At 42.8% G+C, this 17,061-nt stretch overlaps 1 protein-coding gene across 5 annotated transcripts in view; it reads right to left on the bottom strand.

Moving 5' to 3' along the window:
- Positions 1 to 434: 434 nt before the first annotated feature.
- Positions 435 to 17,061, bottom strand: part of Dync1i2 (dynein cytoplasmic 1 intermediate chain 2) — a 53,028-nt gene continuing 36,401 nt past the window's right edge. For all 5 annotated transcript variants that reach the window (XM_041631485.1, XM_041631484.1, XM_041631487.1 and 2 more), the window contains 7 exons: positions 16,186 to 16,332; positions 15,690 to 15,803; positions 15,243 to 15,376; positions 14,179 to 14,323; positions 5,098 to 5,238; positions 2,678 to 2,803; positions 435 to 1,094 (listed from right to left, as the gene is read on the bottom strand). In XM_041631485.1, coding sequence (XP_041487419.1) covers positions 981 to 1,094; positions 2,678 to 2,803; positions 5,098 to 5,238; positions 14,179 to 14,323; positions 15,243 to 15,376; positions 15,690 to 15,803; positions 16,186 to 16,332 — 921 coding nt within the window. In that variant the 3' untranslated portion in view covers positions 435 to 980. The remainder of the gene's footprint in view (positions 1,095 to 2,677; positions 2,804 to 5,097; positions 5,239 to 14,178; positions 14,324 to 15,242; positions 15,377 to 15,689; positions 15,804 to 16,185; positions 16,333 to 17,061) is intronic.

The raw sequence follows: 17,061 nt of genomic DNA, 5'->3' as shown, positions 1-17,061 counted from the left end.
ACAGGTGACTCCCGCACCATGCAGACATTTGTCATCTGCCTTGCATATTTGTGAGCTGATGATTTAAGGCAGAGTGTGGGCTTTGAGCACAGCGCCTTCGTGGCTGCTGCATCCACGGGCAAGCGCCTCTCCAACATGGTTCACTGTCAGAGCTTATATGCACAGTGTCGCAATCAGGGCAAATGAAGACACTAAGCATTTATCAGATGGAAGGAAAGTAACAGAGTCAGGCAAAAGCTAACCAAAAAGAGAGTTTCCACTGACAAGTTACCCAACACTGGTTCACAGTGACTAGGGAGAGCTACATTATCCCTGTATGGTGTCTATTTAAGGCCACATGGGAGATAAGGTGGCTGTTTGCATTAAGAACTTTTAAAAATTTAACAAAAAAATTGTGAGAGAAAATTTCAAATTTCAAGAAGTAAAAATGAAAATTTGAAAAGTTAACACATATTCGTTTTTATTTATAGATAACTACCATAGAACTATAGAGAAGGAAAAGGGCATCAAATGAAACTTGAAACAGGTAGGTAAATGCATGCTGGGGGAAAGAGTATGTTCCTACACAGTGAAGGCAGTGAGGACACAATGCACGAAGAACTGTGTACTGTACTGCATAATAAGGAATCGTGGTTATTTAGAGATATGCAGAACTTATTTAGTCTGTGCTTTAGTAAGAATTATGTATAGTATTACAAGTTGAAAAGAACCCATAAGAATAATTAACAATATATACCTATGTGTTAGAATCCAGAAAAGGCTGCATTCTGTAAAGTCGTCAGCAGTATTAAAAATGACACCAATCCAAAACAAAATGAATATAAAAGCGGCATTGTAAGCTTTGCTTCCTGTAGTAAACCCAGTTTATCCAGGGAGTTTCCTTTTAATACTCATTTAATCAGAAGCATGCAAATAGTTTAGGATCTACTTAATCATCTTTGCCACATCTGCTAAGGTTGCATACAGTCCACTGTTCAGGGCTAGGCAGGGATTCGAGCAGCTGCCTCCTCCTCTGCATCAGCTCGATTTGCATTAATTTCTGCAAGTGTTCGGCCAAATCTTGCCCATTCATCATTGCGGGGAACAGCGATCTGCTGTTAAAAGAAAGACAATGTTTGCTGAGCAACAAAATAAAAAAATCATCTTATCTACTAGTACTCTGTTTTCAAATAACTTTCCCATTAAAAATGAATAACTGACCTAAAGGGCCTTTCCATAATCACAGAGACTCTAACAACATTTCTAAACAGAAGACGGTGTTTGTAAAGCGTGTCGTGACAGCGCAGACACGAGTGTGCTGTTCCCACCACAGTGCAAGGGTGGCAACAGTGGTGCTCTGTCAGCAGACTTCCTGCGCCTCTGTGACCCTGCCGGTGGAGAGGAATCCCTCCCAAAGTTTGCAGTGTGTTTCTTGCACTATGACTAGCATGGAAGTAAGTTTCTTGTTTTCTTCTCTGAGTGAGGATTTCTCTGTGTAGCCCAGGGTGCCTCCAATCCGTGATTCTCTCGAGTCAGCCTCCTGAACACAGGGTTTTTGGGAATGTAAGGTACTCTGTCTCGAGGCTTTAACTCCTTTGTGAGGAGTTGTTGCTACTTAGCAGTGTTGAATCAAGAGCAAAGAAGAAAATGAAGTGTATGGTGCTGTTGCCTCCCAGAGGCAATCCAAACTTCCCTACAGCTGCTTTCTACCACAGAGACTAACACTGCCGTGACAATGCTGTCAGCGAACAAACTCGCTTCCCCTTCTGCAGGATCTAATAGGGCAGTTACCAAAAACCACTTCACAATCACTGCTGAGCTTGACGAACCACAGCTCTTCAACAGGAGTGTGCAGCTAGCGACGACCTATAGACACAGAACATCTGTGCACACTATCTGACTGGTGCTATAAATGATCCAATCTCTCGTCCCCAGGATCTGAGGATCTGACTGCTGTAGCCACAAAGTATCAGGACAAGATGGGGGAAAATTAATGAAGAAAAGGTCCACAAGGCTCTGGTCAGAACTAAAAAGGAAGAACTCAGTCCTGAGCACTGTGTCCCTGGGTGCTGTGCCTAGTCAAGCACAGTGACAATGAACTCGCCTCCTCCTGCTGAACTCTGTCTCAGTTACTGAAGAACTATGGAAAGGGGCTGGAGAGATGGCTCAATGGCTAAGAGCACTAGCTGCTTTTCCAGAGGACCAGCGTTTGGTTCCAGCACCCACAAGGTGATTCACAGCACCCTGTAACTCCAGTTCCAGGGGATCCAATGACCTTTTCTGAGCCCCATCCCCACCCCAGGCTCTTGCCTGCACACAGTGCACATACATATACACAGGCATACATAAACACATTAAATATTTTTTTGGGGAAAAACCTATCAAAAGATGGCATCTTTGATTTCTACTATCTGGCTCAAACAGATCTATGAATTTTATCTCAACATCAATTTTATAAAACTCCACGTCTCCTTTTCCATCTAAGGACTTTCTGGAAGAGCAGGAATCTGGAAGCGCGGTGTGTGTCCCACAGCACCACCTTCTCGTCTGCTGCATGTGGACTCAAGACGCTCAGGTAGAGACAGCCTCAGGAGCTGCCTCTGTGCTGAAGTGCACAACCACGTAAACTATACAACGCATGAGGCCCATGACAAACTTAGCTACCACAACACCAATGACAAAATTATAGGCCCCATACCTCTCCCACATCATAGATGACAATCTGTCCTTCAGAATCGCCCACGGCAATCTCTCTTCCGGAGTGGGTCCATCTCACACGGTTAAGAGCAGGGTTTCCTTCCACAGAGATGCTGGCAGTAGGTACCTAAGTTATTTAAAATACAGGACAGTTAAAAGTTTCATCAAAGTTTCTAAACACAAAGAACAGTAATTCTTCTCCAATTTGTGTTTTTAAAAAGCAGACGTTTGTAGGTAAAAGATAACCCCAGCTCTTGGGAGGCAGAGGCAGGTGAATCTCTATGTTCAAGGTCTACAGAGCGAGTTCCAGGACAGACAGGGCTACACAGAAAAACCCAGGGTTGAAGAACAAAGCCAAACTCCCAAATCCCAAATCAACCCAAACAACAACAACAAAAGCATCTCCCCACCTTCCCTGTGTTCAGAGACTTATTATGATGACATTAACTTCAACCCTTGAAGAGGAGTTGGGGAGATAGCCAGTTTTATCTAAGAAATTCTCACACGGCTGCAAATATCTCATCGGTGGAGGGGTTTTGTATTTAACTTTAAGTAGTCAAACTGTTTAAAAATATGAGACTAAAACCCATTTTAAAACATTTAAAGGACAGTATTCCCAGTGCCCCATAAACAGACCACAGTTGGGTTTTAGAGGCAGGGATCACCGCTGCAGCTTGCACCTTCCCCAGCGGGAACCTGATCTGATGGACAGCAGCTCTGGGGTCAGCGCACACCCGGGGTACAGCGCACACCCGGGGTACAGAGCACACCCGGGTACAGCGCACACCCGGGGTACAGCGCACACCCGGGGTACAGCGCACACCCGGGGTACAGCGCACACCCGGGTACAGCGCACACCCGGGTACAGCGCACACCCGGGGTACAGCGCACACCCGGGGTACAGCGCACACCCGGGTACGATAAGCTTTCCCAAGCCCCGTCCCAAAGAAGGGAGGGGAAAACAGCAACAAGGGCGGCAGACCTGCACTCAATTGTAGTCATAAACCTTTGGTGCAAAATCTAAACTAAGAAAGCAAACTTGGGTAGCACACAGTAGTGCACGCCTTTAATCCCCATACCTGGGGTGGGTGTGGAGGGTAGAAGCACGGAGACCTCTGTGAGTTCAAAACCAGCCTGGCTTACATAAGTACCAGGGTTATGTACTGAGCTTGCCAAACAAACAAACAAACACATACACAAATTGGTACCATTCTAGAAAATGTACAATCAAAATTTAATTATACAGCTTACACTTTTTTCCTAGCAGTATTTGAATGCTCCCCCCCCCCCAAAAAAAGCACAGAACCAGTAGATAACAGAATTAAAATTCTTGCATTTCCAACATATTTCTCCTTTCCTCATCTTTGTATAACCAAGCACCTGACTTACAGGGATCTAGAAAGATGCCACCAGGAATCAGAGGAAATGAGAGGGCTCACCTCCACAACCACTACTGACAGCTGGTAGCATCACTTCTGCTAACCAGTGACCTGTAGCCAATATAAGGACCTAAGAACATTTTAAGCCTTTATCAACTGGCTAAGGATAACTCACAGACAGAGTTATACTGCATTGCCAAATCTGGTATAGCAATTAGGAAATAGGATGGTTTCTACACTATCATCATTTATGGCGCTGGGAATTAGACCCAGGGTCTTGCACATGCTAAGCAAATGTTTTACCCTGACTTACATGCCAAGACCTTAGGATCCCCACCCACCCCCAGACAAGGTTTCTCTGTGTAGCCCTGGTTCTTCTAGAACTCTTTCTGTAGACCAACCTGGCCTCAACTCACAGAAATCCACCTGCCTCTCTCTCGGAGTGCTGGAGCTACCACCACTGGGCTTTGGACCTTGCATTTTTGAGACAGGGTCTTGCCACATAGGTGGCCTCTAACTCGTGATACCCTTGCCTCTGCCTCCTAAGTGCTGGGTTTACCTGTTTGGGACACCATGCCTACCTCCATATTCGCTTTAAGTTAATCTTAACCCTTTATGGAAAAAGGTCATCCAAATCTATTTCCTTTCTTTCCAACAAGTCAGGCGAGCACTAGCATTTATGGGTGATACAAAACCCTTTCAAGGCTAGTAGGAAATTCAGAATTACGGTTAACATACTCTACTTCTGTAGCTATCTTTGTCTAGCCTAAGAATGAAAGCGTACGCAAAGCCCCGTGGCCATCCATCTCCTGGACAGCAGACACGACGCTGCTTTTCAGAAGTAGAGAATGCCCCGTGCTCATGGTGGTGCCGCTCCTCCCTTCAGCTCCACACAGCGTGCTGTTTGTTGTGTGGGTACAAAGCTTACTCAGTTTCTTTGTGATGAAGCCACAATCACAGAGCACTTTTACATTCCTCAGGATAAAAGAAATTTCACAAATTATTCAATAAATCTCCGATTTTCTGTTATTTTCCTGCTCACCTCTGTGTCATTGTTGAGATTCCACAGATCCAGTCTCCCCATGCCATCCACACAGGCAAACAGGGCTGGGTGGGTGGGTGACCACATAACATCATAAACATAGTCTGAGTTATCTTCAAACGCATACAAGGGCTTGTTATTCTGAAAAAGAAAAACTAATTCTTAGCACTGTCAGCATCAACACGCACAGAAACCCTTAACTACTGATCGCTGAGACACAACAGATGCTGTAGTTGAACAGCTTCACACCAACCCAGCCTGGAAGTGGTCCCGTGGTTTGTGCCACTACAGAGTCACCTGGCAGTATACACTAAGAGCCAAGTATTGGGTTGCAGTTCCTTTTAGCTTGTAGCAGTCTTACTGTTTTTAAGAGAGGAACAGAATATGCTTCAAAGCACCTGTCAGTGAGCGGCTGCGGGAAGACGACAGCCCCACCGCTGTACTTCTTGAATCACCTGGAAATCTCTCCACAGAAGCAGAGAAGGACACAGGACAGAGAAAGCAAAGCCTCACACACCATCTCCAGCAGAAGGAAACAGATTCCAGCTGTAAGAAAGGGGAGCCAAGCTCTCCCAACCACAAGACCTACACGGCCCTAGCATCTGCGTGGAAGAAGTGACTGACGGCTGCGGCATAGACGCCCACTTGGTACCATGATGAGCAGCCCGAGAACAGCAGAAAGTAGGGGAGTTCGGCGTCTCCCCATGTGTAACGAACACCACAGGTGCTGATGGCTCAAGCTCGGTCTCAGGCTGTCGCCTACGCTGCACACACACTTGAAACTGATAGACTTGAGTGTGAGTGTGGAGGCTGGAAGACACCATGTGTGAGGCAGCTCTCTATCTCCTCTGTGGGTCTCGGGGCCTGAACCCAGGTTGTCAGCCTTAGTAGGAAGCAAGGAAAGCACCTGCTAAGCCATCCTGCCAGCTCAAAAATAAATTTTAAAGTGTGAGTTTAAAATTTTAAGATATGAGAGTTAGTGTCAATAGCATGATTACTGTAGTAGCCCAAAATGCTTGTTTTCAACTAAAACAAACAAAACCAAACAGAGAAGAGGATTTTCCCCCCTCTTTTAAAGGCACTGTTATAAGAGTAAGGATCCAGCTTGCCCAGCCTGGAACGGGCACACAATCACCGGCTAAGCTATAAAAAGCCACCCCAGGGGTACACGTCAGTGGTATTTCTAGCATGCCAAAGATCCTAAAGCCTTTGACTACTGAGGCGATAGTATACTTCAAACATCGCATTTCCAGGCAGTTTGAAAGGGTTATCATCAAAAACCTAAAAAAAGTTGTTAACAACCATATTCATGCCAGGCAGTGGTGGCACACGCCTTTAATTCCAGCACTGGGAGGCAGAGGCAAGTAGATCTATCTCTGTGAGTTCAAGGTCAGCCTGGACCATAGTCTATATCATTAGTTCCAGGACAGCAAAGGCTATACAGAGAAACTGTCTCAAACAAGAACAACAAAAAACCTCAAACCAATCATATTCATATATTCAATAAAAATGTGTGTGTTGGGGACTGGGTTTGGGACTGGGGGAGCAGCTCAGTGACAGAACACTTGCCTTGCATTCTGGAGGCACTAGATTCAATCTCAGCACTGAAGGAAACAAGAGTGATGGTCTAAGTGCTGAACATAGCTCAAGGGTAGAACAATTGCCTAGCATGCACCAGACTCTGAGTTCAAGCCCAGTACTGCAAGAAAGAGCTAGAGAATGAACGTTTCACAGCGTGGGTTGTGAATGGTGCTCATGGAAGCACCCAGTGCTTAATCACAATGACAAATGAAAGCACCCAGGAAAGTCACTCACGCACTGAAGATTAAAAGGAAAAACATCAGGAAACTCTTAAGTGCGGACAAGGATGCAGAGCAATCGGACCTATACACACTGCTACGGTGGATTAGGAACTGGCAGACTCACTTGGACTTGCCAGTACTATCTGCTCTGAATACATATGCATGTCCTCTGACCAAGCCACTTCAGGCTAGGCATATGCTCAACAGAACTGTTTATGGCCAGCACAAGACAACTATGACCTGGCATGGTGCTGTACACCTGTAATCCCAGTACTTGGGAAGATCCTATGTTTGAGGCCTATGTTTGGGCTACACAGCAAGACTCTACCTAAAAAATCCACAAGGGAGAAAGATAACTCTAACTGTGCTCCTAGCAGAACTGAAGTAACACACACACCATCAGCAGAGTGGACACATAAACTATGTTTTATTTACATGGCTGAAAAAGAAATGATCTCTAGCTAGACTCAGCAACATGAAACTCACATCACGGTGCTCAGCAAGCCAGAATGAGAACCTACTCCTTTCTATAAACTACAAACTATTAAAGCAATATGCAAATTAGATTAAAACGTTTATGATAATAAGAAGATTGCTAATTGTCTCAGGAATCGGTCAGATCAAGCATTTAACTTACTCAGTGGATTGTTACACAGTTCGGGTAAAAGATCACAATTTTATTATTATTATAATTTTTTTTTGTTTGTTTTTGAGCCAGGGTTTCTCTGTGTAGTTCTGGCTATCTTAGATTCACTCTGTAGACCAAGCTGGCCTCAAACTCAGAATCTGCCTCCCAAGTACTAGGATTAAAGGCATATGCCACTACTGCCCAGTTGAAAAGACCACAATTTTAAAAATTATGTGGAAAAAAAGCAAAATGTCCTTCAATTTAAAAATGTGACATTTTAAAACTCTTTTCTAGTTTAATTTTAAAAACCAGAGTTATCTAAGGATTAGCCAGAGTTTTACCCCACAGAGAAAATGCACATATTTAACATCAAATAATGCTTCATAGTACAGTAATTTAGTATGTAATACTGCAAATTAAAATCCTAAGTGGGCCTGGTAAAATATCTTTGAAAGTTCTGTCTTCCCAGACTTTGAAGAGCACTTGTGTCTTACTGGCACTGAGGCGGCAGGAGACTGGAGACCCAGCCTGTTGTTTCAGTCCAGTCAGCAACCAGCTTCAAGGCTCTGAGAGAAGTCACTCATTCTCCTAAGCCTGTTCCCTTGTTTATAAAACAAAGGTTTCGCACTGGTGGCTCTGAAGCTGGCTGCACGCAGTGGCCACCTAGAGAGTTTCCAGTGCAGTGTGTGGGGCTCTCGGGCTCTGGTTTCACAGGTCTGGATATCAGAGAGCACTTTAAAGTCTAAAAAGCTGCTCAGGCGCATGACCAAGAATGAGAAAGTCTGAGCCAAATGATGCATAATAGGTCTCTTACTCATAAACGACCTGCAAAAACATTTGCCAAGAAGAAATCAAGACAAAGGGCTTCTGTGAAAACAAAACAAACAAGAACAGACATCTGAATAAAAAGAACAAGCATTTGGTTCTGCTGTGGCAGTGAACACTGCATGGTCCAGGGACAGGCCATACAGCCTTTCCTAAGCTCAAGGTCTAGGGTGGTCATGGTCCAGGGACAGGCCATACAGCCTTTCCTAAGCTCAAGGTCTAGGGTGGTCATGGTCCAGGGACAGGCCATACAGCCTTTCCTAAGCTCAAGGTCTAGGGTGGGCTGAATGGCGCCGCCCTAAAATTCCTATCTACTAGTCCTTGTAAATGTAACCACGTTAAACAGGTTATACTGTTCTACAGTGGACCCCACATCTCCTGTGACTTGTGTTCTTAAAAGAGGAAATTTGGAGCAGAGACCTAATGAAGCAAACAGTTCAGAAGGTCACGTGGTGACGACAAAGGCAGAGACTGGAGGGACACAGCTACAGGCCAAAGAACACCAAGCACTCCTGACAGTCAGCAGATGCTAGGAGACAGTACAGAACAAACTCCAGGCCCGCCCGGGGTCAGCAGCCCACCCACACCCCTAAACTGTGGGGACAAATTTCTGTTACTTTAGGCTGCCATGTGATAAGACTCCAATACAGATTTTCTTTTTTTTCAAAGCTGGGGTAATTGTTAAGTTCTAGATTAGTAACAAGAGTCTCTGCAGTAAATAAACCAGGATTAACAGTGAACTGGAAAGAACTATGACCTCAATGTAGATGATGAGAGAAATAAACAAATTTCCTTTGACAAGAAATCATTACATGGTTGGAGAGATGGCTCAGAGATTAAAGCACATACTGTTCTCAGAGGACAACACCCATGTCCAGCAAACTGCCTGTCACTCCTGCTCCAGGGAATCCAATGCTTCTGACTCATTGTTCATGCATACATACCCACATGCATACATACGCACACATCAAAAATCATTACAAGGTCGAAAATAACTTCCCATATTACCTGACTAAAGATAATCTTTGCAGAGTATATCTATTAAAAGTAACGAAAGACCAAGTCTTAAAAAACAAATGAAGATAGCACCATTTCAACACTGGTCATAAGAGAAGTAGCCTCAGACAACAGACTGTGAGAATCAACTACCCCATGGCAAGGCTATCTTTACTTGAAGATGAATGAATCAAGCTATCTTAGCTTGATGCCACTGAATATTCAAATGCTAGAACTTCTTTTGTTCTAAGTCCTTGTTCCCCAAGGGATCTTCTGATTATAATTTGGCTTCCCATGTGGGTAGTCTACAGGGGAACAATGAGCTGGTCAGGCCAGCAGGAGGATCTGGGCCTTCTGGCAGTTAAGTTTCTGACTGTAAATTAATAAATTGACATTCTCCAATGTACCAGTGTCTTAGGAGCCTGTTAGTTACAGTCGGCATTCCTCTGTCTAATCAATTTCAGTAGCTGACAAAATTGACTTTTAAATATGCAGAGGAGGCTAGACACGTGCCTGCAGCAAGTCACAGAGGTAAGCGCCACCAGGTGGGACTTGGGCAGACCATCAGTTAGCCTCCCCTCAGACATGCCCTCAATTTCAAAGCATCTTTTCATTTTAACTTGTCTGCTACGTAAACACTTCTTTTCCCAAGCACTGGTAGGATCTCTTAACCCTCCTTAATGCTAGTGCTGCTGAGAGTTAAGCAATCATGCTGCCAGATTAAAGATGGGCACTGAAACACTGGATTATGAAAAGTTCAAGTAGCAAATGGATTATGAAAATCTAAAAACTATTTTAAGGTATGACCCTACTAACAATCCTAACTCTGCTATCTCATAGTAAATATGGTTCTGAGACTACAATACATTATGCATACATTAAAATACCATCTCCTGTAAATATACTTTTAAGAATAACCTATGACAGGTATATTAAGATGTGCTTGAACATTCATCTAATTACCATGTTAGAACTGAAATTGCCATTGTTCGGGCCACCCCAAGAAACTGCCGTTGGTCATTCATTCTCCCTCCTGTTTTCCAGACCACTAATGCATTTCTATTGTGAACTTCCAAATTTGGTGTTTTGAGATTTTAATGGTGTCTTCTAAATATTTTTAAAGCAACATCTTGGCTAAATTTCACCAATATGAAAGAGCTGGGCATGGTGGTTCATACCTTTAATTCCAGCACTTAGGAGGGAGAGACAGGCAGATCTCTGTGAGTTTGGATACCTTGTGAATTCCATGACAGCCAGGACTAAGTAGAGAGATCTTTTCTCAAAAATCAAAAACAACAAAAAGTTCATCAATATGTGGGTTTTTTTTTTTTTACAATGCAAATAGCTTAAGTCAAAGGCAGCCAAAGCAATCTGATAAACGGAACCGTGGGGCTAGGTATTAAATTTTCCAACCAAGCTAAGATTAGAGACTTCTACGCTGAAGACTAAAGTATTTGAAGCATATTTGAGGCAGTGCCATACTGAGGTTTCTGCACGCCACATTTACAGGACTTACACAAAGAGAGACAGAGGAGGAATCAGAGCCACATCATAGTGGACAGAGACACAGCAGCACCCAATGATTCATCCTTCCCATTTACAGGGCTCAGTTCCCAGGGCAGGAGAGCACTTAAAAATGAGAGAAAGAGACGCAGGACTTGAAGTCTGTTCAGTGCATGAATGTGAGCAACTGGTTTTAAAAGCTTAAAGTGGTGAGCTGGGTGTGGTGGTGCACACCTTTAATTCCAGCACTTGGGGAGCAGAGGCAGGTGGATCTCTGTGAGTTTGAGGCCAACCTGGCCTACAGAGTGAGCTTTAGGACAGTCAGAGTGGTTACAGAGAAATCCTGTCTCAGCAGCAATAACCCTTCCACACAAATGCTTAAAATGGGGGCCTTAAGAGAGGACTCTGTGGTTTATAATATTACGTCCTCTTGAAGAGGACCCAGGTTTAACTGCCAGCATTCGTATGGTAGCTCACAACCAGGTGATCTGATGCCTTCTTCTGGCCCCCCGCAGGCACTGGGCATATGTGGGCCACAGACATACAGACTGGCAACACACTACACACATAAAATAAATAAATTAATCCAAAATATTTAAAACTAAAAGCTTAAAATGGGCCAGGCACTGGTGGTTTATGCCTTTGATCCCAGCACTCTGGAGGCAGAGGCAGGCAGATCTCTTTGAGTTCAAAGCAGCCTGGTCTACAGAATGAATTCTAGGATAGCCAGAGCTACACAAAGAAATGAAAACTGTCTCAAAAAACAAAACAAACAAAAAAAGCTTAAAATGGAATCGGAATAATGTTTTTAAAGTTGTTTTAAGACACTGCCTACTATTCATTAGCATTCATTGTTCATGAACATGTATGTCTACTCCTCACTATCCCAGCACAGGCAGGGCCTAAATCAGGTTATTTAGAACCAACAATGGAACTAGGAAGTGTAAGCTCAAGTCTGACTCAGTCAAGGCTGGCCATATATTTAAATTTACCTAACAGACTATTGCTGTTTGACCCTTCACAGAACAGAATTGTATGCAAAAAGGGTAGACTAAATGGTAATAATTCTTAATCTTTTTATCTTCCATAGCTGTGGACTGAGCCCAGGACCTCATGCACAGTAGACAAGTGAACTATCACTATGTAACAACAACCTAGGCCAAGGCAATTCTTCTGGTAACATTTTAGGGGGTTCTTGCTCATATATGATAGAAAACATACTATTCTATGCAGGCCCATGCACTAGGAAGGGTGTTAGAGGCAGGGAGAGGTATGTATCATATTTGAGAATGAATAAAAGAAGCAATAAAACAACCTAATTAGCAAGACAAAGAGCTATGTCTGCCTATCGTTCTCAGTCAAATCTCTTCTGGGACAGGGGAGATGGCTGGCTGGACAGAGGTGCCTGAGCGCAGGTCTGACGACCATAGTGCCATCCCCTATCCTGCAGAGTGGCAGGAGAGAGCCAGTAACTGAAGATGTCCTCTGACATGTACTTGTGTGCAGTGGCACAGCACACTTGCATTCACACACATACACAATACATACATCACACACAGAAAAACAAGTAAATAAAAGCAACATCTATGTTGAAACAATAATACAGAAACAAAACTATGAACTATTAACGAAGATCTGTGTAGAACAACAAAAGCAAATGCCTGTTAGTCTACTATCACAGGGAAGTTTGTTCTCTAAGAGGCAAGACGAGCCGAGCTCTTCTTTCTCAAATCCTGTTCATGTACATTCAAATTTCAAGCAGAAAGGAAGCTAGCAAACTGAAAATCTGCCATTTAAAAATCATTCAGTCAGTCACCAAATGAAGACTATTTCAATAGCCAAAAAAGGAAAGAAGCCGGCCAAGAACACAGCAACAATGCAATATTTCTCTGGACTCTCATAGGTCTAGTACATGAGAAAGCACACCCAGAAATCTTACAACTTACATGGATATATGAGACCTACATGGAAACAGTAGGTTTTATCTTTGTCATTCTGGTTCTTGCTTTGTTTTAGCAGCAGGTTATGTGTTTTCTCACATAGGCAGAGCGGTAGGTCGTGACTATGAGAACTTCTTTCTCTGACTGTGTGCAGTGTGTGACCCAAGGGTGAAAGGGATACCTGATTAGATGCATTTAGGCTCTGACCCCCATTAGAGTCATGCCTGTTAAACACGCTGTACACTGCGTCAAGCACTTCTAGACGTTCCCTTCATCAGACTTCAGGGAAGTGCTATTGTTGTGTCTGTTAGTGTCAAAGCCGGAAACGCTCAGTTTAAGGGAAGCTTTGCAAGGTTGTCTTTAAATCATTTCATATGAGACTGGAAAGGGCCCCAAGACAGGACAAGAGCGAACTCTGTGAGTGTGCTCTGGACACTAGGCCAGAATTACATAAACAGGAGCTCACCACAGTAAAGGGCACAGAGATTTCCTCAGAGAATGCCAAGAACCACAGCAAGTCTAAACTTTGTTCCATGGTGAAGGATTCAAAGAGTCAACATTAAGATAAAGTAGATGGACAGGAAAGATAAAGCTTAGCAGGAGTTCCGTAGACTTGGATACACTGAACGTGCAGTTTTTACTAGACAGCACTACGATCCTGCAGAAAAACTAGAGAGCAAGTTAAGTATAATTATAAAATAGGCCAAGCAAAACGACCAAGTCTATATCTATCGGGAGGTCATGTTCCGTAAGCCCTGTCTAATGGAACCACTGGAGGACTAGAAAGCATTTTCATCACTAAGTGGTATTTCAAGTAACTGGTTTACTAAGCCCCAGTAAACAATATTAGTTATACTAGACTAAGAAAACACACACATGCCTTCACAGTGCTTTCTAACGACTCAAGTTTATTGTGTAGCCTTACTGTACAGGACTTACTGCAACTAGTCTCTGTGTTTTCTATATTTCCCATCAGCTCTGTGAGTCACTGCAGTTCTGAATTAAGGCTCGTAGCTCTCCACAGAGCAAATGCATAGCTTTTGTGTGAGGCTGGATGAGATTATATGAGGGATGAGATTATATGAGGGAATATGGGAGACACCCAGGGACTTCTCCCCAACTCAATGCAGAGCAAACAGATGTGGGCTTGAAAAGTCTAAAGTGGCAGGAAGACTGATCTTCAGTTTTTTTGTGAGGTCCCCTATTTGTTGACACCCTAACATCAGTGCACTCGAGTGCACACGGTGTAACTTCTTCCCAAGCTCTCTGTGCTGAGATACAGTTCTAAGACATTTAAGAGCCAAGACCCGAGTCTTCCCTACAGTATTAGAGCACCACCTTGTGTCAGGAAACTGGCCGAATACACAGAAAGCAGTATTTCAGATACCTTAGTTGTCCAAAGTTTTACTGTCCAGTCAAATGACGAAGTGACAAACAGATGTGAGAAGTCTACTGCTCCAACAGCCGCGTGACAGTGGATTCCAGTGATGGGTCCCTGATGTCCCTCAAACATCTCACTGATTCCAGCTTTGCTAGTTCATAAAAGTGAAAATGTTAGGGAACTCTCTTGTAAGTATACCACATATTTTCTGATCATTTTTATTTATTTCTTTTTTTAAAGACAGGGTCTCACTATGTAGCCTGAGCTGCTCTGGAACTTACATAGCCAGGATAGCTTCACACACAGAGATCCACCTTCCTTTGCCTCCAGAGTGTTGAGATTAAATGTGTGCACCATCACACCCAGTCAGTGTATCTTACTGTGGGTTTATATACCAGATCTTGATTTAACTTCAAACACAATTCTACGTTCATAGTTCATCTGCATAACTTACGCCAAATACTATTGGATTCAGATTTGATATCACTACTGAAATAGTGGGGACATTTTGGAGCCATAGACACCATGCTGTTGACAAGAGAACTCAAAAGTCCAGTATGCGTGCTGGCAGAATAAGGACACAGAGATGCTTTGAGGTGAAGGTGATCTACACTGGAAATGAGGTCCAGATGCTCGGTGGTTTTAAAGAACAGCTAGACAAGTTCGAATAGACTGAACGGCTGGTGCACTATTAGTCAGCTAACACACGTGGTGCCGTCACTCTACTATCAGTAGGCTTGCACTAATGCAAACAGAAACAGGCGACAGTCACAGTTACAAACCTGAAGGCCAACTGTGGTATATGCACATTGCGTTTCTAATTGCTGAACGCCTCCTACCAGTAGCTTCTGTGAGTGCATGCACACACAAGTCCCTACAATGTACCGCAATCCACACAATCCAAAACACATGAGCCCAAACTACTCCTGTTAAACAAACTTAGGTTTTAGGGGCCTGAATTTAATGTCACAAGTCTAGGATAGGATTCTACTTAAATAAGAAGCAAGTTGCTTTAGTGAGATGAATCAAGAGAAAAGTTTTGAATAACGGCGAGTTCCTGCTGTGTTTACCTGCCGTGGCGGCACGCTGTATATACAGAACCTTCCTCACTGCCCACAACAAAGTTGTTGACATCTCCAACAGGGAAGGACATAGATGTCACAGCTACTGCCTTTGACTGTTTATGAACCAACTCCATGCTATCCTACACAGAAAAAAGTAAGAAAATAAATTATTTTGTAAAGCTTTAATTTCAATTCTTCAAAAAAAAAAAAAGCTTCTACTTTTAATTGGTTTGTAAGTTCTTGCTTTAACATACTATTACTATAAACCTACCTCAGCTAAATAAAAAAGGCTTGATAAAATATATTCAAACTATCAACACACGTTAAGGTTTATAATCTGTATAATATAAAAATAGCTATAAATGATAAAAATGTTATAAATAAAACTGGGGTTATATACAGTTAAAAACTTAACATTTACTCGAAAACTCCACATTCCTAAGTCTAACCCACCTGCGGGTGGGAGAGCATGTCCAAACTCCAGGAGCAAATTTTCCCGTCGGTAGAGATGCTAATCAGGTTATGGGCATTTTGTGTTCCAACAACATTCACACAGTAGACAGGGTGCTAAAAATGTGAAACAGGGTTTTCAGAGGTTATTTCAAAACAAACAAACAAACAAACCAGAAAAGATTAATATAATTACAGACATTCCACTTCTTATCAAAACAGTTTTGCAACCTGACAACTTTTGTTTTGTTGTTACTGGGAGCTGAACCCAAGACCTTGAGCATTGCTGGGACAGCACTCCATCACTGAGTTACAGCCTCAGCCCTGGGATTAGTTTGAATGTGAAATGGGTTGCTATCCCAACAATTAACAAAAGATGACTTCCTGACATATGCACCCCACATACAAGGAAGCATGTTCGGAACCCATGCTGCTGGAGACTATTACATGGTCAGTAGTGAGGACACACAGAAGTCAAATGGAATAACTCCGTACTTACTGTGTGTGCAGCAGCTGACAGCGGCGTTCTCTGGACGGGGGTTCTTTTATTGCTGCGGTTATCCCAAAGCACAATTTGGCCTGAATATGTACCACCAACGACAAGATTCGGATGGAATTTTGCAAATGTAGCAGACATTACAGCTGACTGCAAAGAAGTAAAATTTTTGTATTTAAGATTTAAATGGGAGCCAGGCGTGAGTCCCAGCACTCAGGAGACAGAGGTAGGCAGATCTCTGAGTTCGAGGCCAGCTTGGTCTACAGAGTTCTAGGATAGGTAGAGAAACCCTGTCTCAAAACAAAATAAGACAAAACAAAAAACAAACCAACCAAACAAAAAGATTTAAGTGGGAAAAATCTGAAAAATTAGAAAAACAAATATAGTATTTAAAATATTTCCCTCTCTACTGCTTAATGTATTAGAAGTTTTAAAAACAATCCATTCAATTTTAATTTTGTAAGAAATAAAAAAGTAAGAATATTTTGTGTTCAAAAGTCAAATATGATGTTTACATGTTTACACAGTTATCAAACAAAACAAAAGTTGCTTCAACTACAGTTCTGAAAGGAGAGCTGGCTGTGACGCCTCTGACTGTAATATGACAGTAAAGAACACGCTGGTTTGGGTTCAGAGTGTTTACTTTGGATTAGGACACTATTAAGATTTTAATATATACAACCAGAAAGAGTCACAAATTCTAATCTTTTGCTAAATCCACTTAAAAAAAAATCTACATCTGCTTCCTACTTCAACCATATGTTTTTACTTAAAACTACAGAGTTGCAACTCCTCAGGCCATGTCTAATTATACATTCAGCAATAAGTTCTTGAGACGCTCCCTGTGGGAAAGACAACTTCCAAAAGATTCCTTTATAC

This window comes from Microtus oregoni, unplaced genomic scaffold (assembly GCF_018167655.1).
Source record: "Microtus oregoni isolate MIOR12 unplaced genomic scaffold, Mior012 000037F_ref0000500, whole genome shotgun sequence".
In the NCBI taxonomy this organism is placed as follows: Eukaryota; Metazoa; Chordata; class Mammalia; order Rodentia; family Cricetidae; genus Microtus; species Microtus oregoni.
The sequence above is the reverse complement of the archived record's forward strand: the minus strand, read 5'-3'. Positions and strand labels throughout refer to the sequence as shown.